Raw genomic sequence first — 25,083 nt, 5'->3', positions numbered from 1 at the left:
GTATGCTCAAGAAGGAATCATCAATAATATCCACAAATTAATTCTTATGGCTTTTGTATTCCGCCCCAACCTGGGGAATGGCTTCAGTGGCAAATGACAATTATTAGGCACTTCAGAGAGATTATTCCACTGAATGATCTTCCATTTGATCGTGTGAAGCCACTGATTAGACTTCCCTCAATCACTTTCCGCAGAATTGATTAATTACACATCATTCATTGTTTGGCAAATCTCCCTCTTGAATACCCCAATCTTAGTGCAATTTAATATTCTCTCGCCCATTCCGATATAGCAATCTAAAAAAAAATAAGAAAGAGTTAAATTGACTGAAATTGCTGTCGGAAAGACAAATATTTAACAGAAAGAATTCATAAAAGTCTCTCACAAAAAAATATCAATTGTATGTCTGATAAATAATGGATCAATTATGAGTTTCTGAAGAAAGTGAGACACAATTTCTTTCTCTTCTGCCACTTGCAAGGTATAAGTATAAATAGAGCAAATGATTATTCTCAGAATGGGGTTGAATGTACAAGCAGGTGGTCATTCTCAATAAACTGTGTCCCTTCTCCATTCTACCTCATTCCATTCTTATTATCGGCTTTTATGAGACAAAAAAGAATGTTTGATGTGGTTTTTTGAAAGATTACGAAAATAGTCTGAATAAATTAAAACTATTTAATATTTCGGAATTATTTAAGATGCATTTAATAAGTATAGAGGCCTAAATTGAGATTGATTGGTAACTATGTGATGATATCCCATGTAGCAAAATAAAAGCAGAGGGACAAAAATGACTTGACGCTGGTATTTTCTCGTACAGTAGACTCTCGCTCAATCGGCTCTTTTTCAATCGGGCGAAAAATGTTGTTGACAATTTTCACGTTTAATTATGAAGCTAATTCGCTCAAATTCGCTGTAGTTCTTCCTATTTTATCGTGATACTTCATAATTGAGCGCTTTTTGTGGAATTTACAAAAGCTTTGACGCCCAAATCTATCGATAAACTGGATGACATTTTGCCCCAATTGGCCATTTGAGAGAGAGTTTACTGTATTATAATCGAACTTGGGTGCATTTCAAATTTCAAGCGCTCCAAGGTATTCTGTTCACTTTATTATAAAGAATAACGTGAAAATTACGTTTTTTTTACTTCTTGTTTTTTTTTAGCGAAGAAGTTTGTAGGGACTATTTCGTATCTTTTAACTGGTTCGTGTACACTCTTAGAAAAAATTAGTTCGTACAAGCTCATATGCAGTTATTAGAACTATAAAATATAGTAAATATAGACCCAACTATATATAATATTTAGTTTGGGTAACTAAATGAAATAGTTGACCACAGTTAGTTAAAGTATCCTTTTCATTTAGTTATCACAACTAAATCAAAATAGTAATGGGTACTATAACATATTAGTTCCAATTACTAAATAAATGGGGTTGATACCCATCTTATTGGCTGTAATAACTATATCATATTAGTTGTGGTTACTATATAGCATTCATTGTGATGCATATGTCTTATTAGTTGCTTAAAATTCGAAAGAGCTTCAACGCATTACTAAAATAAAAACCACTCTTTACTATTGGAAAAGTAGTCATAACTTTATGAAAATATAGGCCCATCTATTTACATTGGTTGTGAGAACTAAAAGGAATTAGTGACCAATATTAGTTGGGATAATGATTTCATTTAATTAATACAAGCAAATATAATTGTATGAAAGCATTGTGAAATAATTGCCGCAACTTATCCACGTAAATATTGTCTTATATTCTCACTACAAATAAATTTATTATGAGTATAATGTTTTAAGAATATAAGAACTATTTTAAATAGATTTGATAATAATTGCCCGAACAACTAATTTTCATTAGTAATCACGTCTAAACTTTTCTAAGAGTGTACAGAGCGATATATGTGGATAACGATGATAAAAACAGCATATTTTGCTTAAGTTTTTTTATCTTCAAAATATTAAAAAAATTATTTAATTCAAACTTTTCAATATATTAAGAGTTACAAAATTTAAAGTAAACAAATTTTCTGAAATTTTCTTTCAATCTAATATCGGAGACACTTTTTGAAAAATGAAGACTCACTTTGAAGTGGACACTACATACAGAGTACCTAGGTTCATCTGAAGTCAAAAATCCTAATATTTCCTTATAAGTTAAATACGTACTTGAACGAGGAAGTTTTTGTTTCCTTGATCACAACTTATATTACAAAACGAAATGCTATGTAGGAAATAGTTTTTTTGTAAAATCAAATCTTCTCAAAAATAAAAACTTGCTTTCTTTATTCTTTGTTTAATTGCGAGTTTAACTTTTTTGCTAAGAGGAAATATTTGATTTTTTAACTTCAGATAAAACTACTCTGAGCATACTCTGAGTAATCTTGTCCACTACAGGAGTTTAAAGTTTTGAAAAATGTCACCAAAAGTCAAATGCAAACGGGTAAATTTTTAAAGTCAGAAAATCTTAAAACGTCAGAAAATATAGTTTAAATGTAGTTTTATTTACCCAATGGAATAAATTATGTATATTTTATGTTATTAAATATATTGAAAAAATAGTTAACAACAATAATCCGATGATCGTCGGATTGGAAAGTACAACCCAAAAAAACTTTTCTTCCCAGAGCTTTCGGTGCCCTGTACCTTCTTCACTGGCCATAGGAGTAATTTTATTAGTTTGAAAAAATAACCCTTTAAGTTAAGAAAGTTCATTGAAAAGAAGTAGGGGAAAGTGACCATGCTTGATACGATCCAAGCTTCATAATAACTATTTTTTACCTATGTTAATCAATAGTTATGACTCATCGCAATATATTTCAATAGCTGGTGCTAAGCCTTACATTTCCTAAAAAAATTAGGATCCCAGCTCTTTTTTCCTAGTTTCAGGAAGAAAAAATCAAAAATAGGCCCAAAACTGTAATTTCGATACATGATATTTCATAAGTATTTCTTAATTAATGTCGCTGGTCACGAAAACTACTATCATAGGCACATAGAGGGATCATCAGTACTAATATTTATGTAAAAATATTTGTACTTGGTGGACACTGTTTTTGTGAGTGGTAACAAATTCATAAATTCTACTTGTGTCCATCCTATATTTTAAGAAGGGTCCATGAATGATAATTTTAATGTGGCAACTATATCATTAGATGTGATTCTTTCATAATTACACATATTGCAATCCGCCAATTTTACCGACAATTGACATAATCTTCAACCCTATTGCCTGAATTTTAAGGTTGCAGAATGACATTTTCATGGACTCAAAGTGAAAAAATGGTCATAAAAACATGGCTTAGAAAAATTACATAAAAGTGATTTTAAAACTAATAACCAGTCGTACAAACGATTTAAGCAGATAGATTAGAGTTCCGTCTAAATATTGATGTGCAATTTCTTGTATCCGGTGAATTTTTTGCAGTGAAAATGGGCCTCTGAATTGTCGAATCAATTATTATACAGGAAGGCCCCGAACCCAACTTGTATAAAAATCGGCACTGAATTTCTATTTTCTTCTTGAGGAAAATCTAAGGATTTCCAGGAACTATTTGAGGCTGGATTATGAACCTAATAAGTGAGACATTTTTTTGTCATAGTAGAAGAATCGCTTCGGTTTGTGTGTTAATCAGAAAATAATCACAAACCTTGGACATTATTTTGCAGTATCAAGCATGGTCACTTTCCCCTATTGCGTAGTCGAGTTTTCAACATTTTTTCCCGTTTAAAGGCAGGACTAGGTAAAAACTCAAAGAGAATTATGACCCATCGATCGTTGGAAGGGTCTTGAGCTTAGCTGTAACATATTTAAATTTTATAGAAATAAATAAACTGTGATTCGAAGGTACTCAACATCAAAATTTAGAACATCAATTTTTTAATTGTATGGCGTTCTTACGATCATTGCATAAATTTCAACTATTTCACAAAACCTTCCGTATGCGTTGTCGTTTATGACTGATTTCTAACCACTATGGCTGAAGAGTTATTAGAAAAAAATTGCATAAGTTTCAAGGAAACTCTTTTGATACGTTAACGTTTTTAATTAATTTTAATAGATATATTTACGTGGAAATAACGTAAGATTTATGTCACAGTTACCTAAAGTAATTTTACTAACACAAAAATTGTTTTCTTAAAGATATCTTTATGATGGATTTTTTTTTATTGAAAAAGATCTATGCATCTACATTCAAGAACCAGAATTTACTCATCGGCGCAAGAAATCGCTTGTTGAGATCTCAATTGTTTATCAAGTTAAATTTCCACAAAGTGCTTCCGTACAGGAAAAGAATGCGTAGCTCAAAAACCGTTGATGAGTGCAAAATGTACAATTTAAGAATGAGGAAAATTCTCCCTGATGTACCTAATACTAATGATTGGGATGTATTTGCCTTCTCCCGTTTACCATAATTTCAATATATTCATCACATGGATGCAATTTTACGCCAGATTGTAATGAATTTGGGGCGAATGTTTTAGGTGCTTCAATTGGTGCTTTTGGGTGAATCCCGTGGGGTGATCCATGGATACGGATGGGCCCTCTAATTTGCCCATCGGTGCACCGTTGAGGAACACTTTCCACCTTCTCGATGGCCATCGAGGAGTTTCGCTTTTTGCCCACGTTGAGGCTACATAATAATATGCAGATGCATCAAAATCTAAATTGTCAGGTTGTAGAGGCGCGTCTTGTACGAAAGTGAAGAAGTCAAAGTTATATTGAGTGCACCCAAGGACTATAATTTGTGCCTCGGGTATCTTTGTGCATCGGTGTTCACCACACTGATGAATTTCTCGCCCCAAAGCTATCCCCAGGATCAACAATGGATCGCCCCCCGCTCAGTGTCAGGAACAATTTAGTAATATTGTACTCAACAAAAAAAGATAGACACTTTCATTTTTTTGTCGCACTCTCACCTCGTCAAAATTCTGGTGATGGTACAAGATGGTGAATTTTGAATTATTTAGATTCGGCAACCCTCTGAATTTAGTGCAATAATTATAGAAATTAATCATATGGAATTTCGTCCTCCCCTCCGAGACTAAAAAAAACTGTACACAGCTAGTTAACTCTCATTGGAAAGTATGTCCCACAAACAGATGTTCCTTGTTCTCACAATTCAACTTAATACTCTCTCCAGTATTTTCCCTAAATATGAGAAAGAAATGAGATGGAAAAATAAAACTGAAAAGTTAATATCCACCATTTAATTCGTGCTCCGATTCCTGCTGAAATGGAAATAGATAGGCCACGAAAATGGGAATTATCTGTCTCATTCTGACCCTCTGTAATTACAAAGTAACTCTTTCTTGGAGGTCATCCCAGGTAAATGATACACTCTTGAATCTGCACACAGTAGTAAAGTAGTGTAATAGGGCCCCTTTTGGTTTTACAGTCTTTCAAGTCTTAACCAGCATTCGATTGAAGAAAGTGCCCGGACGGATATAGAATCAGGACAGATAATGGTATAAAACCTATATATTTCGAATTTTTGAATTTTCCATAAGTAACTAAAAATTTGTTTTATTTGTTCATCCGAATGTTGATTACGATATCTAGAGACGAAGAGTTAAATGACAAAAAGTTGGAATTTACCAGGGATTTCCTTGTTCCTTTGAAAAAGAGTGATTTTCTCTTGAGAATAATAAAATATACATTCGTCTGGGAATAATCTTGAATTATTCATTATAGTAGTTTTCCAGACCAAAACTTAAATATTTCTTATAGGCTCTTAGCTTACTTCTTACTCGATTAAAACAGATTTAGATTCGTATACTAAAGTCATTTATATTAGATAATTTTCATATAATCACGACCTAGTTGTTTTTAATTTTGCTAATATCCAGATTAAATTTATATATCTGCTCTGATAGTAAATGAGTAAATCTATAATGGCATGACGAATTCGACAAGATTTTATGAATAAATCGGAATATAAAGTCCTATTTTATTCTGATTTGATTACCTAGTTGGGTAAATTCATGTAACACATCTAAACAAACTTATTAATAATGCCACAGAAAGCTCACTAAAAAATTTGTAGATATATCAGAATCTAATATGATGGACACACTTACGGCTCAAGCCGAGAGACGGCTTAAAGTTAAAATAATGTATTAAACTACATCTTCATCAGTTTACCACCAAGTAAACTGCCTCTCGGCTCAAGCCGTAAGTTTGTCTAGGACATAACTTAGGAATTTTAGCAGCTCAGGGGGAATATTTTGAACAAAGATCCTATATGTTTAAGATGAAATGTTTTCAAAATCTCGGAATTCTCCATACTCCAATCCAGTATCTAATTTTACATATTCTCGTTTTCTTGCAGGAAAAGGATACATTTTGGAACATTTTTGTATGTTAATATCCAAGGTTGATTTTAAAAATTTAAGAAAGTTCATGAGATCTTATTGATTTCAAAACAAAGACTCTTATAAATTACAAGAACATTAACTATACCCTGCAATAAGGGCCTTGACAAACCTGAGGATTAGCCGAGAGACGGCTTAGCGTAATTATATTAGAAATGATGATCAAACTACATTTCCATCATTTTCCACTAAGTCGTCTCTCGACTTAAGTCATAAGTGTGTCTAGGGCGTAAGTCTCATGCCTTAAGACTATTCTAGTTACATGAGTTACATGAAAGAAAAGTGTAATTCGCTCGGAAAATTTCCACTGAATTTGAACGGCAATCTTCCCCACAACAAACAGCCTTTTGAAAGCTTTACGGCGTTATCACACTTGCACATTAAAATTTTAATGTGATACACATTAATTGTCGCTTGTAAGCGTCCAAATTTGTTATTTGTGTCTTTGAGTCACTTAATATTTGGGGTTTTTCTATTTATTAATAAAGAAGTGCACTTGGCCTGCAAAAGTAAGTTTAAATTTACCTAAAGCATAAATATTTTTCACATTAAAAAATTAAAGAGAAAATCGCATTAATTTTTCGCATTAATGCTATAAATCAATTTATATCAAATTTTGCGGGCCAAGTCTACCTTCTTATCAACAAATAGATCAAATTTTGAATACAAAATGATTAAAACACACAAATTACACATTTGGACTCTCACCAGTGACAATTAATGTGAATCATATTAAAATTTTAATGTGCAAGTGTGATAACACAGTTATGTTACTCTTTTACTGAAATTCTCTAAATTATTTAAGTAACATTAGAATTAAGATGTAAGTTCTATTTAAGAATAATTTATAAGTGCATAATTCGTTTTTTTTTTAATACAAGTACTCTCATGTTCTTTCTCTTCAGATGTTATATGACCTAAATTGTGCAACAACTATGAGGAAAATTGTAAAAGTATTTTTTACACAATTAAATATTTAACTTAATTCAATACCACTTCTTGTATTATATACGGTTGATTGCAATTCTCGTATCATTTCCCATCCAAAAAAAAGTTATTGCACAATACCAGAACTTTTATGGATTGGCAATTGAAGTATTGTCTCATTGATTTCCTTTCACGTGCACTAAATACAAGAAGGGTCATTTTTCCATTGAAGAAATCATTAAGTGGTCAGGGTGATATGTGCAGACGTCTGGTCACTGTTGGAGGAAATGTTAGCGATATTTATCCGTGTTGTTGCATCTGTTTCTCTTATTCTCTGCTGTTCTCCTCCACTTCTTTCCGCCCTTCTCTGGATTACCACGATGATGCTGTTGGCTGTCCATTTGCCCAGCACCATCATCCGTCTGTGCCGACGTCCAGACAACCGCACGCGGAGGGAGAGTAAAACTATTGGGCATGGGAGTTGTAATGCGTTTTTAAGCGGTCATCAATGTTGCTCGACCTTTTCCCCCGCGTCACCGTGAGAGTCCTTTCCACGAGCTTTTCCACATGGATGTGCGCAGACTCTCGCCTTGGGAGCCCCGGCAAATGGGGCTGCTCTGGCGCAGAGATGCGAATTGTCCGATTCGGTGATTGCGATAATTACATATTATTGACCAACGCGAGATTGATGTGTTTTGTATGTGAATGAGGGGGTTTTGGGGCGATTGTTTACATCTCTGCACATATACACGATGCGTTTTTTGGACATCTCACCTCCTTGGACACCACAAATAGTCACCATTTTCGTCCACTAATTGCCTCATTCCACAGTTAACAGTCCCTGATGAATGTATTAGAAGCAACTGACCGAGTTTAACGGTGCTATCACACTAGGATTTTTCACGTTCAATTTTAAATTCAATTGAGCCAAATGAGCACTAAGATTTCTAGAATTTACTTGAAAATTCTCACAGCCAGGACACATTTCGCAAGAAATTTGCTCAATTTTAAATAGATTTTTGATTGTGAATGACTCCGGAAAATGTGTGATAGTACTTAAAATGTCTTATAAGTCACTTATCTGTTATTCAGAGGGATCCTCAAAGCCAGAAAAAAGATTTGCAGGCAAAGGGCTATTGTAGCGACTCTGATATAGTTTTATTGAAAATCTGTATGAAGTCATTCCAACTCCCAACTGAAATTTCTTAACACAACAATTTCCTTCGAATGGCTTTAGAGGAACTTAATGAATTACTTCCGATACTGAAGCTTCACTTCATGCAAGCTTATCACAAAAATACTATACTTATCTTATTTTTTGCCCACAAATAATATTAATTACGAGTAAATAAAATTAATAAGAATAATTTTCTTCAAAAGACTACTTGTTCAACTGCAATAAAATTGAAATTAATGAGCAATTTTAACATTTTAATTTGTTGAATTCAAATTTATTTGAGCATCCACATTTATGCAATTTTTGCATATTTAAACAGGTTTTTCTGGAGCAAGTATTAGTTTTTATTAATAAATAAGTGTTTTTAGTCAATTCAATTGGTTTTTAGAGGAAAATAACGCATAGGAACAAATCATCTAAAAATTAAATTGAATTTACAAATTGAAAAAATCCTAGTGTGATAGCACAGTAAGGCATAAGGCAATTTTGTAGATAATAAAAAAAACATAAAAGATATCACCGTAATAAGAAAACACTTTTTGGTCTTGCCCAGAGTTTTTGGTTGTTGTAAGGATATTGAAATTTATTTGCGATATTTTCTTTCATGTTGAGAAAGATTTTTTTTAATATTAGTTTACCTGCTGAGGAAGATCCTCACCAGGATAAAAAGGTCTGAAGAAGTTCAAAATTATCTTATCTTCTTAAGGTGGCAACTTTTTTTTTGATGAATATCTATAGCCCTTATCAAGAAATTCGCATTGGTTCTTATCGTTCTAATTACCAATTTGCAATTCAGACTTAATTTCTTTTATGAAGTATATCAACTCACACCAAATAATTTTTTTACAATATTATTGAATATTTAGAGATTGTTAAAGTTATAATAATAATAATTGGATCAACCGATATGTCTAACCCGTTCCGAAAATCCCTTACGTCAGAAAATCAAAAGCTTTCCGTACAATGTAATGGCATTTCTTTGCAACAATTCGGAAGAAAATCTAATCTTTCTTGGCTACCCAATCTTGTTAATGTTCTGAATCCTGTTAATAATAAACTCTGACATTACTTTGCCGGCAATGTTTTTTTTTTGTATTAAACTAGACATACCAGAATATTTTAAACGTTTTTGTCTTATAATACAATCTATAAAGGGTTATAATTCTTTAAGTAAGGAATTATAAAAAAATGCATATTTATAATCTATTTCCAGTGCTTTCGTTTCCATCACTAAAAGTAAGGTGGTGCACTCTTCAAGGGCTTAAGAGTTTCTACAGGAATTTAAACACAAAATTCTCATTATAAGCTTTTTAAAGGTGCATTAAAAGACTTTTTAAAATCTTGGTTCTATAAGGCAGAAATGTTGCTTCAGGTGTTATCCATTATTTTGCTTTAAATACTGTTTATCACTAAGAAAATTTCTAATTTCTCCAAATATTTGTAAAATTATACTGTCTTAAAGTATGTCTTAATTAATGTATACCTTAAAATACGTTTTTAAATTTATTAAATATATAAGATCATTCCTGTTCTTTGATTGTGTAGCATTTTTAAAGCTTTGAAGGCACAGCCAAAAAAATTATGGAACTAAAGTATTATACGCCATTCAATGTGTATTTATGTGTGTTCTTCTAAATCTAAAATTATGAATTAAAGCTTCTATTACAAAAGGACTATAATTTAGTTTGATATATATTTCTTATGTACAACGATATTTACAGCCGAATCGCCAAGATAAGAGTTTTATTTATTTATTTTTGAAAATTTTATGCATTGGATGAAACTAATTTTCTGTAATGCGTCTACATTACGTGGCCAGTACTGTACATGGTAAAAACAACCCTTTTTTTAACCATTTCAGTTCGTGCATTAAACTCTAGTTTTGATAGACAAGTTCTCTGTTATTTTTTCGCAATCTTCAGCAAAAGAAAAAGAAGGATGTTTAACTACGGAGGAGGAATGAAAATTGCAAGAACAAACTTTTTTTTTAGTGAAATAAACCAACCGATAGCAGAGTATTTGGTGCATTCATCTCTCTATAGAGATAACTTCCACTCCAGTAGAATTTCAAAGAGATATTTGGTTAAAAAAAAATAGAGTTAGAAACTGAAGAAAAAATTATAATAAATAAGCTCAAAACATGAAACATAGCCTCGTTTTGTCTATGTACGATGTGAGTACTTGCACACCTCATGAACGATTGCAATTAAATCAAAATCCAGACCATGAAATTATTAAATAATTAATTTTTTTTCTTCAAATGTTAATTTACTATATTTTTGTTACTCTTCTCCTCTCTCCAACCTTTTTTGCATATACCATCATCTCGCAGCATACAAACACCATCTTGGTTAGTCTTCTTGTATGTATATGATGGAGCAATTATGTATTCATGATCGCGTTAAAATAAATTGTGGCATTTTGCATAATATTTTTCACTCATATGGAGCTTTTTGGTGGTGCAAATTATGCCATTGAGAAGTTTGACAGAGTGGCATAGTGATGGATATTTTTGGTGACTTCTTTGCTGGACAAAGGCGCTTAAAAGACACCGCAATGGATTGATTTGAACTGGCAAATGACAAATTTTATTTATTTCTTCCCCAATACAACAAACATGTGCCTTTTTTCCACAAACCATCAACTTTAACCACTTATTTTTGCCGGGTGACTGTCATTAAAAAGAGACTCGTAATTATGTGTATTCAACGTTGGTGAGCACAAATGGTGAGTCCTCTGTGAGGAACAAAAATATTTTTTTATATGCAATTAAACCACTTTTTCCAACGACATACATTTGCAATTAATATCCCTGATACATTGCACTGACTCTGAATTTATATTAATATACTTATTTTGCCCTTATTTTTTTCTCATATAGTTTTTCAATTGGAAATTAGCACAGAGTTGGAAAATAACTGGGAAGATCGATTTTTTTTTCACCCACCCTGAACGAAAAAAAATATCCACATTCTTTTACTGGCCAGAACTTGAGTGAAAAGAACTGAAATTCTCTGGCGCCAAAAACTGGGTTATAGTGGTAAGAAAAATTCCTTCAAAAAAAATTGTTAGGTTTTCTCGCCGATAAGTGTTGAGTGGAAGAGGTGGGATTTCACATATATATTTCGGTGGAGCCCACATAGCAAAACTAAAATAATAAAATTGTAGGGGAGATGAAAAAAGGCAACCTCTGTGGCGCCCACAGTGAAAGAGACCTCTTCTTGAGCCATCACCGCTGAGGATCATAAACAAACAGCCACTTGACATGAGAATAAAACATATCCCAAATGCTCACTTCACTGCAAAATTAATAAATTGAGCTAAAAATATGGACAAATTTTTCGCAATATACACTCACACACTCCACCAGACATTCTTCAGGAGGCCCCAAGTAACTCAGGTAGCGACGGGGGTTCTTATCTCTGGCCAACACAACACCCAGAATGAAGAAAAGAAACAAGTCCCCTTCTACCTTTTTCGCACAACATTTCAACTACTGAAATAAGGGGAGAATTGTAGAAAAATCTCCACCAAATGGTAATATGTAAATATTTGAGGGGATACAGTGATTTATAGAAGGGAATAAATTCATTTGTGGAACGAATAATCATGCAGCGTTTTATCTACGCGACAGAATAAATCAATAGAGCATCGCTTCTTTGGTGAATTTGGACGCAATAAAAGAAGGAGCACAAGGCTAAGAAATTTCAAAGCATAGTGTACATTAATAAGACATCCTAAAATATAAAACTTCGTAATTGTTTTGAAAACTAACCAGATTCTTAAAATATAATAAAATACTCTACTTCCTAGTAAAGGTTTTAGGGGGAAGAGGGGCACCTTCGAAATAGGGGACCTTAGAAATTGCACTTTTTCTCTCATTTTTAAAAGAAATTGAGGCTTATTACAATGTAATTTAGCTTCAATACTGGTTTTTGGAGCTAAATTCTATCACGGTAACGACCGGTTCTATTTGAAAATAGGAGAAAAAAGCCCAATTCCAAGGCTCTCCCAATTCAAAAGCATTCCAATTCGCCCTAATGCCTAAGAATTGTTTTAAGGGAAGATGAAACATTGCATTCATTTTATGACTTTTGGAACGTCAGTAACTTTAAAAGATATAACTCCATTAGCCATTAGAATGGCTATTTTTGTAACTTCGTTATCACCTTTATCAGTAATTCCTGTAACAATATAGAAATCCAAAGACTATACAAGAATTACTGAGTAAGTTCCGACAATAGTTGATCGTAACCCTTTAAGGACGATTCGAACACCGGTGTCCCATAAAGAAAATAATTTTTCCTGATTATGTAAAGTTATTTTTTCCTTATGTTTGTACATTTTTGCAAAGTAGAAGGTTGAAGGAATCTAGGATATTTTTGCAAGTCTCCAGGTATTTGCTATATAGTAAATCTTTAAGCTCAAAAATGACGAATTTTTAAATTCTCATAATGAAAATTAATTTTAATTATTTTTTATACTTCCATTTTTTTTAAGCAAAACCGTTTTGGAAAAGTAAACTACGATACTCAAACATAATATTTTTCATTAGATTTCGTCAAAAAAATTACTTACATTTTTACCCTGTTTTGTCCCTATTTTGAAAAAAATACACCGAATCAGACTCTGTTAGATTTTCTAAGGTTAGATGTAAGACCTATTACTGATTTTGTTTATCGGTTTCATTTTTATTGCTGATTTTCGGTCCACAAAAACTATCTCGTCGTTAAAGGGTTAATTAATACTTTAAAATAATACTTTAAAAAAATACTTGTAACGTAGCCAACAAAATATTGTTAAAAGTTTGTTGGAAGGATTAAATATATGTTCAAATTTGAGTAACTTTGGAAATAATATCAAGAGTTGCAGTAAAAAACATTTTTTACATAAATTTTAGGAAGCCGATCAGTTACAGTTTAGCTTCGATTGAAAAATTCTACACTTCCTCTACGGGAAAAATATAAATTTTATTTTGAAAGTCGTTAACAGCAACAAGTAGGTATCTGTAGGTATCTTTATCTCTTTATAGTCTTCCAAGTCAAAAAAAAAAAAACAAACATTAAAGTCAGTAGATACGAATGCTAAACAAATGGTGATAGTAGTTTTTCAATTTTTTACTCTTTTTTTCACAAAACATTTTCTTATTAGTGAATCGACCTAATAAAATTTCATACTTTTAGATTACAAAGTTTTTCTTAAAGTCCTGCAAATTTTGAAAAGCTTACTTAACCCCAGAATGATAAATAGATGTACATTACACTTTTACAGGTGCGTAAAACCAGCTTACTTCTAATATTTCTATATTCGATCACTTGAAATATTTCTTAAATAAATAAGCATAGTTGTAAAATTGAATGGACAACATATTTATTAATTAAAATAAAAGTTGATTTCATATCTGTAGGTTCATTTAATTTAACTATTCACGATCATTCTTATTAATCGTAAATTAAGAAAGGAAAAGGCGATGGACTAATTTTAAATAATTTGACTTGGAAACCTCAAGGATAATTCAAGGTAGTTCGAAGTGATGTACTTTGAGTATTATGCGATAAGTAGATCAAATCTAAATATCTTTCGGTTGATCTGGAAAATACATAATATAGTAAAAGAAGTTCAAACTTTATACGTTTTTATGCGTTAAAAAGGTCTAAAATGTATGAATATCGTTATATGAGTATTGCTAGATGAAATACATTCGGATTGACATTTTTATCGGAAGCTTTCGAAATCAGATAATTCACTAATTTTTTTTAGTGCACGGTTCCGTTTTTGAAATATTTTCTTCAAAATTTCTACGACAAACCTATTTGATTTTGCACTTTTACAATATTTGGATCGTTTTTTCTTTAATTTTATTAAATTTTACATTACCACTGCTAATCAAATTAGTAGAATGAAAAAGCAAATCTTCGATCAAATGTATCAGATATAGTAGAATTTTATTTACAATCAAAACGCATAAAATTTATTAATATATAAGGTGCTATAAGGTCAGAGATATTATAAAAATTAAAATATTCGGAAACATAAAATTTTAAACCTTAAACTATAACATAAATTTGCAAAATTTACAACAACAAAAATTTTTACGAGTTATAGATTTCATCGACAAAAGAATATTAATTACAATTTTTCTCATACGAGTGTTTAAAAAATTTGCTTGCATTTTAAATTTAATTTTTTTGAGAAAATTTTTTTTAAATTACTAAATAATTTTGGCTACATTTAATTAAAATTAGTTTTTTAGAGTTCTTTCAAAACGAAAAAATAGTAGAAACATACTAATTTATTATGAACAAAAAATAATTTAAATTTTTTCTATGAGAATTGAAAAGTGATCTTTGTATTAATAAGCGACAACAATAGTATAGATATGTATCTTAATATTAATTATTTTTTCATACGCAGGGAGAACTAGTGCAGTAGTAAAATAGTAAGTAAGATTATTAAGAATCTCACCTAAATGAGATAGTAGTTAACACTGCGACTTTTTAATTAGGTATTAGATTTCAGGGAACCGGATTATACTATCATAGACACAACAGGGAACTTTGTCTACTGAACAAATGTTGGCATATTCCAAGTAGTGTGTAGGCTCAGTGTTTACAGCTATCCCATGTTTAATAGTGCCCCAATTTCCATTACATATTACGTTAGTTCAATTGAATTAAAAAAAAACTTTTCTAAAAAAAATAAAACTAAAAACTTTTCCCATATTCAAGACCTATTGTCTTAATTAACTCATATGAAACAGAAGTTTATCGAAAGATATATTTAAGATTTACACCCTTTGTTATTGTGTACAGTACAAACATCCTAAAACTTACTAACCTTGGTCTAAAGTGAAAAATAATTTCTTCGTCATATACTTGAGGATTTCTCAACCGACAATTTCCCACACAGAAATCCGTCGAAAAGTCAAGTGAAAAGCATCTGGCAGATAGAAACTGAGCGGTGAGATAATTTGACCATCGTATTTCGAAAAGAGTTTTCAGCACTGGAATTTTATTGTTTTATTCAACCAACCAATTCAAATTATCAGGAGAGTCAAATTCATCTGCCATCCATTCTTCTCCAATTCTTCTATTCCTCTATCCAACTCTTCATGTTTATTGAACCGCAGTCCAAGGCGTTTCGGTAGTCGCGAAGGAAGAACCTCGAAAAATGATTAGAAATATCAAATATCAATCTCAGCTGGAGATCAACGAAATATTTTTACACATCATAGATTTATGTCGAATGTATGAGGGAATTTATGTAAGGTGAACACTATTTAGCCATCTTTTTGTGATACACCTCATATTTTGTTTTTAGCAACATTGGACTTTTTGCCTTCTTCAGCCATAGCATTGAAATTCAATAAAAAAGGAATTCAAAATAGAGAAACAAATGGAAGAAATCACAGAGAAAATATTGTCGGAAAAATCTTTTTGTTGTTTATTGAAAGAAATTATTCGTGGTAGAAATCAACAACATGTTTCAGGTGCGTATGACATGAAAATAATCAATTTTTTTTTCAAAAACATTTGTGATCTCCTTGGGCGCTATATTAGATTTCTTCACAGTGGTAATCTTTTGACAGATATTCTCCCTGGAGGATTGTCCAGGTAGATCATTCGTCTGTTTTTGTCTATTCTCTACCGGAGAAGAAATGAGAGTGACGCCTGAGACAGATTTCACTCAAGAGGAGATTGAATTTGTGAGTGACGCCTTCTGAAAAGAGATTTCTCTGGCATTTCCCGGTGACTTACACTATTTGGAACAAATTCTTATGGCCAGGTCAAAGACCATCTTTCCACAATTTCCCTCATACTACAACTTTTTTGTGATGAATTTTGCAAACAGAATTACCCTTAAGAGGAACCCTTATCTAAAACTACCAAGTTTTATTGGAGTTTTTATAGCTTTTAAAAGTAAATAAGAAAGTAAAAATTTTGTTTGTGTATCAACGATATATTAAGAGAAGTTATTGCTTTTCGTAAATATTCATGAAGTGTTTTTTTTTCTCTAAATTTATAGTTGTTTCTGTACACAAAAATCCGTTTTTAACGACATTTACAAATTTGTAAGGTAAAGCATAGATTAGGTACAGATTCTTAACAATCTCACCTACTATTTTATTAAGTGTAAGAGTCAAGTTTAGGGAAATTTACTTAAACGAGTAAAAAACTTAGGGGGAAGTGAAGTACCTTTGAGTTTGGGGAACTTTAAAATAGGGCTTTAGAGTAACGTGTGGTATTTCTGGACAAGGTGCTTTTCGGGACAAAATATGGATATTTTGGGACACATCAAAAATCCTATAAATATTTGTTTTCTAATTATTTCTAAGTTCTATATGAAATATTAAGCCCTTTACCTATCAGATAAACATAAAACTTCTGAAATTTTGTTTGATTTAAAGCGTGAAATACGCGTGAATTGTGAGTGTCACATTACACTTTTTACAAAACCTTCAGTGTGGTCAATTTTGCAGATGTCAACACAAACAGTGCTTAGTTTTTTTTCTATTTAAGCCACTTTAAAAGTGAAATTTGAACAACATTTTTATGAAAGAGTGAAGTTTAGAACTTCTACTTAAAGGTAAATAATTAGCCTCGGTGAAATTTATTTGCATAATAGCGACTTTTGTCTGTCCCGAAATACCCAACTGTCCCGAAATACCCAACTGCCCCCTCTCTTACTTCTTTACATTATTTTACTATTTTGTATAAAAAATTATACATTTTTCAACATTTTTCGATAAGAATCTCGTTCTCGATAGCATAAGGAACATAAATATCTGTATCAACAAAGAAAAAAATTATTTGAGAAGTCGTTCAGCTGTTTAAAACTTGAAAGTGCTAAAAAGTGTCCCGAAATACTACACGTTACCCTATCCCTTTTTTTAAATAGAACTGGATCTTATCATCAGATATTAGGTGAGATTCTTAACAATCTCACCTACTATAATCCTAACAAAATTTCATGTCGTCCGATCGACCTCAAACTTGGCCAAAACGTGTTTCAGCACTTCCTGATCACGAATATATATGTGGCTAATTTACGTTCCCGGCCGGCCGGCCGGCCGCTCTTTGGAGCTTAATAGCTCCTAAACTAAAAAAGATATCGACTTGCGGTTTTCGGCAAAGGTTATATATCGGGTGAAAATTGCAACTTGGTGCATTGACCCCCCACCCCCCACCCCTCCTTCCGCCATTTTGAAGACCCCCCTTTTTTTGTTTTCTCAATAGCTCCGCCCCTATGGCATCGAGCGGGCTCAAATTTTAGTATGTTATAGCTGGGCCTTAGAGCTTTCCATCAATACCAAACTTAAGGTCCCCCGACCCCCCTGACCCGAGCTATAAGGGTCCAAAAAAAATTTCTTAAAATGGCCATAACTCCGGTTCTAATTGTCAGAATTTAAAAAGTGAGGGCTTTTTGGAAAGCTCTCGTGAAATGCCACTTCCCCTTCTAACATCGCAAGTTCATAAAACCACCGTTAGGGGCGCTATTATTAAAAAGAAAATTTTTAAATCTTATAAGTTAAATAACTCAAAAATTCCATTGTGCATCAGGCTGAAATTTTAGTATGTTGTAGCCGTTGATTATACCTATCAAACAAAAAAAACCTTAAGTCGATCCATAACCCCTGACCCGAGCTATAAGGGGTCAAAGTTCGAACATTGACCGGCCTCTATCTCCGGTTCTAACTAACATAGCGACCTAAATTTTACCTTTTTGGTTTCGTCTCAATGAGCACTTTCAGATGGAAGTTCAAAAAGTCACCACAGGTGGCGCTGTGATAGCGTCAAAATTCATCGAAATTCAAAGCCACTTTTCTCAAAAACGGCATTGTGCAAGTTAATGAAATTTTAGTATGTTGTAGTCCAGTCTAGGACGTTTCCAAAATGGTGCGTATGTGCGCTGTGGTTTCAATAGAACCGGAGATATGAGGGGTCAAAGTTCACGAAATTCAAAAAATCATATCTCCGGTTCTATGTGACCGATTTTGATGAATGAGAGCTTAAACGAAAGATCTCACCAAATGCTACAACTTTCTAGAATATTTGAACGTCGTGGGACCAACACCAGGGGCGCCACAGTCGAAGAACCAATTTCAATATCACATAACCTCAATTATCTCGACTGTCGCTGAACCGATTTTGATGATTACTTCAACATAATTGTAGAGCACATTTGTCTCTACATTTCGTCCATACATCATTTTCCACTCAGACTACGCTATCACTCCGATTTTGCCGTTTAAGTGTGAAAAAATTGATTTTTCCAATAATAACGCTTTGAAATCACTCAGATGCCAATTTGACTGCGTCTACTCCACCAAGACACTTAAAATAGGGGTTTAAATGGAAAGTCTCACAAAATACAACAATTCTTTGATATAGTTGAAGTTCAACAAATGACTACTTGGGGCACTCTGGATGAAAAAACGAGTTAAGAAACAAAAAACCTCGCTTATCTTGGCTTCTGAGTAATCGATGAGTTCAAGTTCTACGGCAAAATTATAGAGAACATTCTGGTCTACATTTCACCCATATAACACTTTTCTGCCAGTTCATCCAAATCCTTGATATTTTGGTTTAAATACAAAATTTGCATAATTTCACGAATTTGATTCAAGATAACTGAATGGCGTCTCCCAACTTTAGCTCTAAATCGAATTTGCATGCACTCCGAGTTAGCTCACGTTAAGAATCTCACCTACATAAGCCGGTTAGGATTATCTGTCCCTTTTAGCTCCATAAAGCAATTGTCAAGTGGAATTGTATGATAATAAGCCTTAGTTTCATTTAAAAATGGAAGCCAGCTTTAAAGCCCTAATTCAAAGGTACCCCATTTCACCCTACAAATGTCTAATGCTTACAAACTTTAAAGACCATATTTCCTAAAAATAAATTGCATTTTAATTAATTTAAAAAACATTGATTCTCTACTTACAAAATAAAAGTAAATTGCAAAATTTATATTTTTCGATGTCTAAAAGTTTTCGAGATAACTAAATTTCTGATTAGATTCAAATACGACTTTGAAAGTTGATTCTTTTGATTTGGTTCTATTTGATTTTGATTTCTTATTAATTGGCGAAAGATGAATAGAAACCTTAAGGCTCTGTCTTCATTATTTTTTTTTCTAAAAAAAATCTATACGAATGAAAACAAACAATATTGTTTAAAATTCACTGACAATGACAACTTTTTCTTCAACGAGCGGGCACTGCTTTCTACCGCGAAAGGCGCTGGTAGCCCTGCCAACTTTACCAATTTTTTATTTTTTAGTTATTGTTTGACTTTTAAGCTCTGGTTTTATATTTAGAACTAACAATTTTTGAAGGAATTTTATACCAAATATCCTTCGAAATGCCCATTGCAATCAATGACAAAACAATATTTAAAAACGATATTTTTTGCATATTTCTAATGGAAAAAAGTATATGCGAAAAATATCCTTTTCAAAATAGCCTCGCCTAATACAATTATTATTATTATTGTGTTGTAATTTTTTTCTTATTTTCTTAAATTTAAAATTCTCAATGAATATTTTATATGGAAATTTATAAATTGCTATTGTCATACTGAAAATTTTATTTTAAAGTATTTCGTATTCTCTAACTGTAAGACAAACTTAATTTGTTATCACACTTTTGTAACTTGGTTCATAAGATAAAGGTATCGAAAGAATAATATGTAAGTAATGAAGTCAATTTTTATATATTTTGTAAATTATACTATTAACGATTTATAGTAAAAATATTAATTTTATATAATTAGAATATATTTTATATAAATTAATTTTAAATTTGTATTTATGTAATTGATTAATTTTCACACATAAAATAGTTTTGGTGAGGTTTTTTTTTTAAAGCTAAGTGAATCTGTCTAGGATAAATGCTAAATATTTTTCATAGAAGAAAATTAATAGATTTATTATATACTATACAGAAAAGGATAACCGGAACGCCTAGGACGTTCATTTTCTAGGTTTTATTAAAAACAAAATTTGGTATTGCGGTGGGGCTGTGATATGTAAAATAATACTCCACAAGTGAAGTCAACTGCAACTTAATGAATTTTATAAACATATTTTTTTAGGTCCTTAGGTAATTTTAGTTGATTTTAGTTTTTAGAAAAGATCTCAAATCTTCTCAGAAGGCACTAACGCATACAAGATGAAACGTTTTCTTTTCAAAAATCACACTCTACATCCATTATATTGTACAATCCCAATCTGCTTTCTGGAATTCAGTAGTAATATTTGAAGAAATAGTATATAACCTACCTCTTCCCGTTGCGTCTCCGTCGTTTGGTGGCGTACACCGTGCCGAGTTGACTCATTGCTAGTGCACTCGTGTGTCCACCGGTGCCCGGAATAGCCAAGGAGCTTGTCACCCCAGCCAGGGCTGGAGTTTTGGGATCATCCACCGACGTAGATGGCAGCACCGTGACCGGCTGATGGTGGAACAGGTGAGCACTGGGCGGATGTGGCTCACCCGTTTCCACACATGGGAGCCCCGTTCTCGATGGCGCCTCAAAGCAACCCGCCACACCAATCCGATCCAGGTTCACTTTGTCCAGACTCAGGGACTTTGCACCCTCACTGTCTACAACAACCCTTTCAATTTCGGGATTAAACTTTTACTCTGGTAAGTCCCACACCTCAACTATAGCCCTTCCGAGTTCAAGGTGATGCTACGTGAGAGAGAGGAGATTTATTGGATGGCCCAACGAAATGCGCATTTAAATCGCCTATTTGCTAACTCTAATGGGGACTTCGCAGTGTGAACTTGCTATCTAGTCGCGAATGGTTAGTTTGGCAGAAAAAAAGCGACGTCTTCATTAAGGCAGAGTGTTGGGTGTTCCAGTATTTCAATGAGGTGTGTTCTTTATAAATTTTTATATAAATTCACAACCGGTAGTTTTTTTTCTCTTTCTCCTTCTCCCAACACACACCCACACATACAGTCTAGGTGAAATATTTATTTAACAAATGTAATTGAACTCCATTAGCATTAAATTATATAATATTAGATTTGAAAATTAGGTGAGAATTGATTATGATATTCCTCATACCGCATAGACACTCTCATTGAATTTAATTATCCGACTTGGCTGATTTCGGTTTATGTGTCTCTTGGGCAAAAGCGGTGTATGGACTTTCTCGTTAATAGACCATAGGGTTTTTCCTAATTGAAAAACAATTGTTGAGTGAACTTGAGACAATTTGCCGGTCAGAGTGATTAATTGATCGGTCATTGGAACATTATACTGACCCTTTAGAGGGGGTGCTGCTCTCTAATACTGAATGCCCCAACCCAAATTTGGTGTCGTTTGCATATATGCCCGGTCCTATTCCCATATAGACATTTACTTAATACGAGAATGACTGGCATGACAAATAATCTGTGAGTATTACTCAAGCCGTGAACGGTGTGTATACCGATACCGTCGTACCAAAGTGTCAAATAAATAATTTCGAGACACGCAAAGTAGAGTTACACTCGAAAAACTAGAGAACTTTTCATGTCCATTTTGAGAGCTTTTCGTCGGATGGAGTGGTCACTGGTGAAAATCGGGGATGACTACACCCCTCATCGATGTTTTCCACCAGAAACCCATCATTTAGACAAAATAAACCCCCTACGTACCATAAGCACCAGGACTTTAATGAATAATTTGTAAGTTACTTGTATACAGCATAAGTAACAAAGTTAAAAATATAGTTCAACTTTGAGGGTTGACACAATGGCAAAAACTTAAAATTTTCTAGCAAACTTTTGATCGCAAACTTTATCCCTAACATCAATCATAGGGCTGGAAAATGCAGTGAAATCAATTTGAACCAGGTGAAATGCCTATAATTATCGGAACACCATAAATGAAAGTGATCGAACTTGAATGGTTTTCAATAGACTTTGCAATTTACACCAGTTTTCTTCTCCCGCATGTTCACTCAACACCCAAACTTGTATTAATAAATTATTAAAATTGACGTGGACAAGTGTCTCTCTCGGAACACTGCACAATTTTTCACAGTGTTTTCCTTCAGGTACACCACTATAGAGTTGTTTGGTGGTCGATGAAGGGGGACTCATGTGCGACCACCGGTCGCAAATACTGCGATTTTATGCATGCTGACAACCTGGCAGGTGCAATTTGACAAAATTGACAAACGACCACACTGCTACATGGTCAGCACTCAATCTTCACAGGTACACTATTTGACTAGAAGTTTGGTGACCAAAGTCCCTCCAACCACTTGGTTTAATTAATCTCATTAGACCCTTGCTTGGTTAATAAGTTCACAAATCGAGTTCAAACTGAATTCCGGAATGGTTGCACTGGATTAGAATATTCACTTTTACGGGCTTCACTCCTGAGGCTTAGCCATATGGCTTGGTTCCTCTAATTCCTAATACGGCAAAATATTCAAAGAAATTGTTGCTTAGGATTGAATATTAAGGACAAATAATTCATTAGTTTTTAAAAAATCAACAAAATTGTTTGTTATTTAGATTTTTGAGACCTTCGGAAAATGGACTAAACCTCCAGTCTGAAGCCGATATTAGGATCTTAAGACTAAGCCTTATTGATACCATTTTCATCAATTCAGTTAGTTTATTATCTTCTGGTAAACACATATAATCGAATTCGTATTGAGACTTTCCCGGCTTAACAGGGCAAGAATATCTACAAAAAGCTTGAAAACTAGGTCCTACTGAAAACCATCCTTATCAATTTTAGCTAAGGCTAAAGATTTTATTAAAGACAATGAACCAAATTGAAAAAAAAAAAAATCAAACACGAAATGATTCACTTTCGATTTAAGAGTAGAAGAATATCTACAAAACGATTTAAAACAAATCTCTATTTAAAATTATCCTTATTGATCCTTATCGCTTCGGTTGGCTTTTGTTGGTTTTGTTGGTTTACTATAAACCTACAAAAATAATTAAATTCAAATTGATTCACTTTCGGTATAACAGGGCAAGAAAGCCCACATAACGTTTTAGAACTAAGCTCTATTAAAAATAATCCTATTTAATATAATTTTCTTAAGGCTTCAGTCGAGCCAATAGCTGGGTATTTTGTTGATTTACTATACACCTATAAAAATTTTGAAATTCTAATTGATTTACGGTCAGTTTAACAGGGCTACAATATCTAAAAAGCACTTTAGACATAAGCCCTATTAAAAACTATCCTTATCGATTTTCCGCAAGGGTTGAACTTAGTCCGTGCAACTACCGGCGGAACTGGGCAACCCAACACTCAAATTCACATCGCAGTCCCCTCAAACAAATCAGGCAAAAACAAGGCCTAAGAAAGCAATTTACACTTGATTAATTTCCACCATAAATTTCTCGTCGGTACAAATTTGTTTATATGTTTATTCCAACTGATTTTCTCACCAACAGCACTTTTCACCACACACCGCGTATTTGCAAGAAATAAAAACTTCAGCCTACAGCACAATTTAGTGTATTTTTTTTTTGATCAATTTCTCTTAACACGTTCAGTTACAATCACTTGAGATGTTCACTTAAAGAGGGTCATACCAAGTTTTTTTTTCAAAGCACATAAAACAAAATGCTGTTTTTTCGGCACAAAATCCAACACTAGTTTGCATATCGCACACTTTTGGTCAGATTCTTTGTGAGGGACATGGGTCCTAATTGATCACAAAGGATACCACTTAGGGCACTGGTTGTGCCGCAGGATGATGATTAATGTGGTGCAGTCTGTTTACCACTAATTAATTAAGTTTGAACTGGGACCGTGGTATACCATGTGTGCGCCCTCTGCAAGTATTCGATTTGAACTAAGAAGTGTTGGCCGTGTCTCCGTGTGCAGCTTGCCATCACTGACCACCGAGGAACTGCGGCTCTCAGGTGATACACGAGAGGGATGGTCTGTTGATTCGGCACTACTGCCTTCAGCATACACCGTGCTGAAATCGTCAGGTGCGCAAGAGATGGAGGAATAATGCGAGAAAGCGACAGAAACCGGAAACAGAATGAAATGGAAAATATACCGCATCACTGACTGAAAATGAAAGAGTGGGATAAACCGATAACTAGGCGGAGCTAACAAACGAAACAACTAGATAAGTTTCTCTGAAAGACCGGGACAAATCCACATGCTATCCAAAACGCTTCTTATTCGAACATCTCTTTCGCACTTAAGTATAAATTTTGTTAAAATTTGCAGAAGGTCTATGGTCTACAATCAGGATCAAGTACGATCCTAATAGGAATGGTATGAGAAACTCGTAAGAGATTCCTAATCGAATTTTCCGTAAATCAATTTAAAGTCAAGTGATAAACCTAATTTGTGTGATAAGGAATATCACAATCAACAAACAATGTTCCATATATTTGTCTCTTTCAATCACAATAATAGCCATATAAAAGGATCCCATTCATATGATTGAACGGAAAAGAAGTGTACATACGAGTGAGACTAATACACATAAACCACGTTATGCTCCTCCCATAATTTTTACATAGTTGCAGATGCCCGGCGGTATATAAGTACTACAACCTTGAATTATGATAATACAAACTATTTTTTGCAACTTGGAAACA

At 33.1% G+C, this 25,083-nt stretch overlaps 1 protein-coding gene across 2 annotated transcripts in view; it reads right to left on the bottom strand.

The window, feature by feature from the left end:
* The window catches only part of LOC129799782 (aryl hydrocarbon receptor protein 1), a 123,711-nt gene extending 99,288 nt beyond the window's left edge, over positions 1–24,423 (bottom strand). The window contains exons 1-2 of one of the 2 annotated variants that reach the window (XM_055843997.1): positions 23,833–24,423; positions 20,778–21,187 (exon numbers count right to left, since the gene is read on the bottom strand). In XM_055843997.1, the coding sequence (XP_055699972.1) occupies positions 20,778–20,833 (56 nt within the window). In that variant the 5' untranslated portion in view covers positions 20,834–21,187; positions 23,833–24,423. Of the gene's footprint in view, positions 1–20,777; positions 21,188–23,832 lie in introns of those variants that run through there. The other variant, XM_055843998.1, reaches the window with a different exon arrangement.
* Positions 24,424–25,083: the final 660 nt, after the last annotated feature.

The sequence above is a fragment of the Phlebotomus papatasi genome, chromosome 1 (assembly GCF_024763615.1).
Source record: "Phlebotomus papatasi isolate M1 chromosome 1, Ppap_2.1, whole genome shotgun sequence".
Lineage (NCBI taxonomy): Eukaryota > Metazoa > Arthropoda > Insecta > Diptera > Psychodidae > Phlebotomus > Phlebotomus papatasi.
Note: the sequence above shows the minus strand (reverse complement) of the source record. Positions and strands in the feature narration are given on the sequence as shown.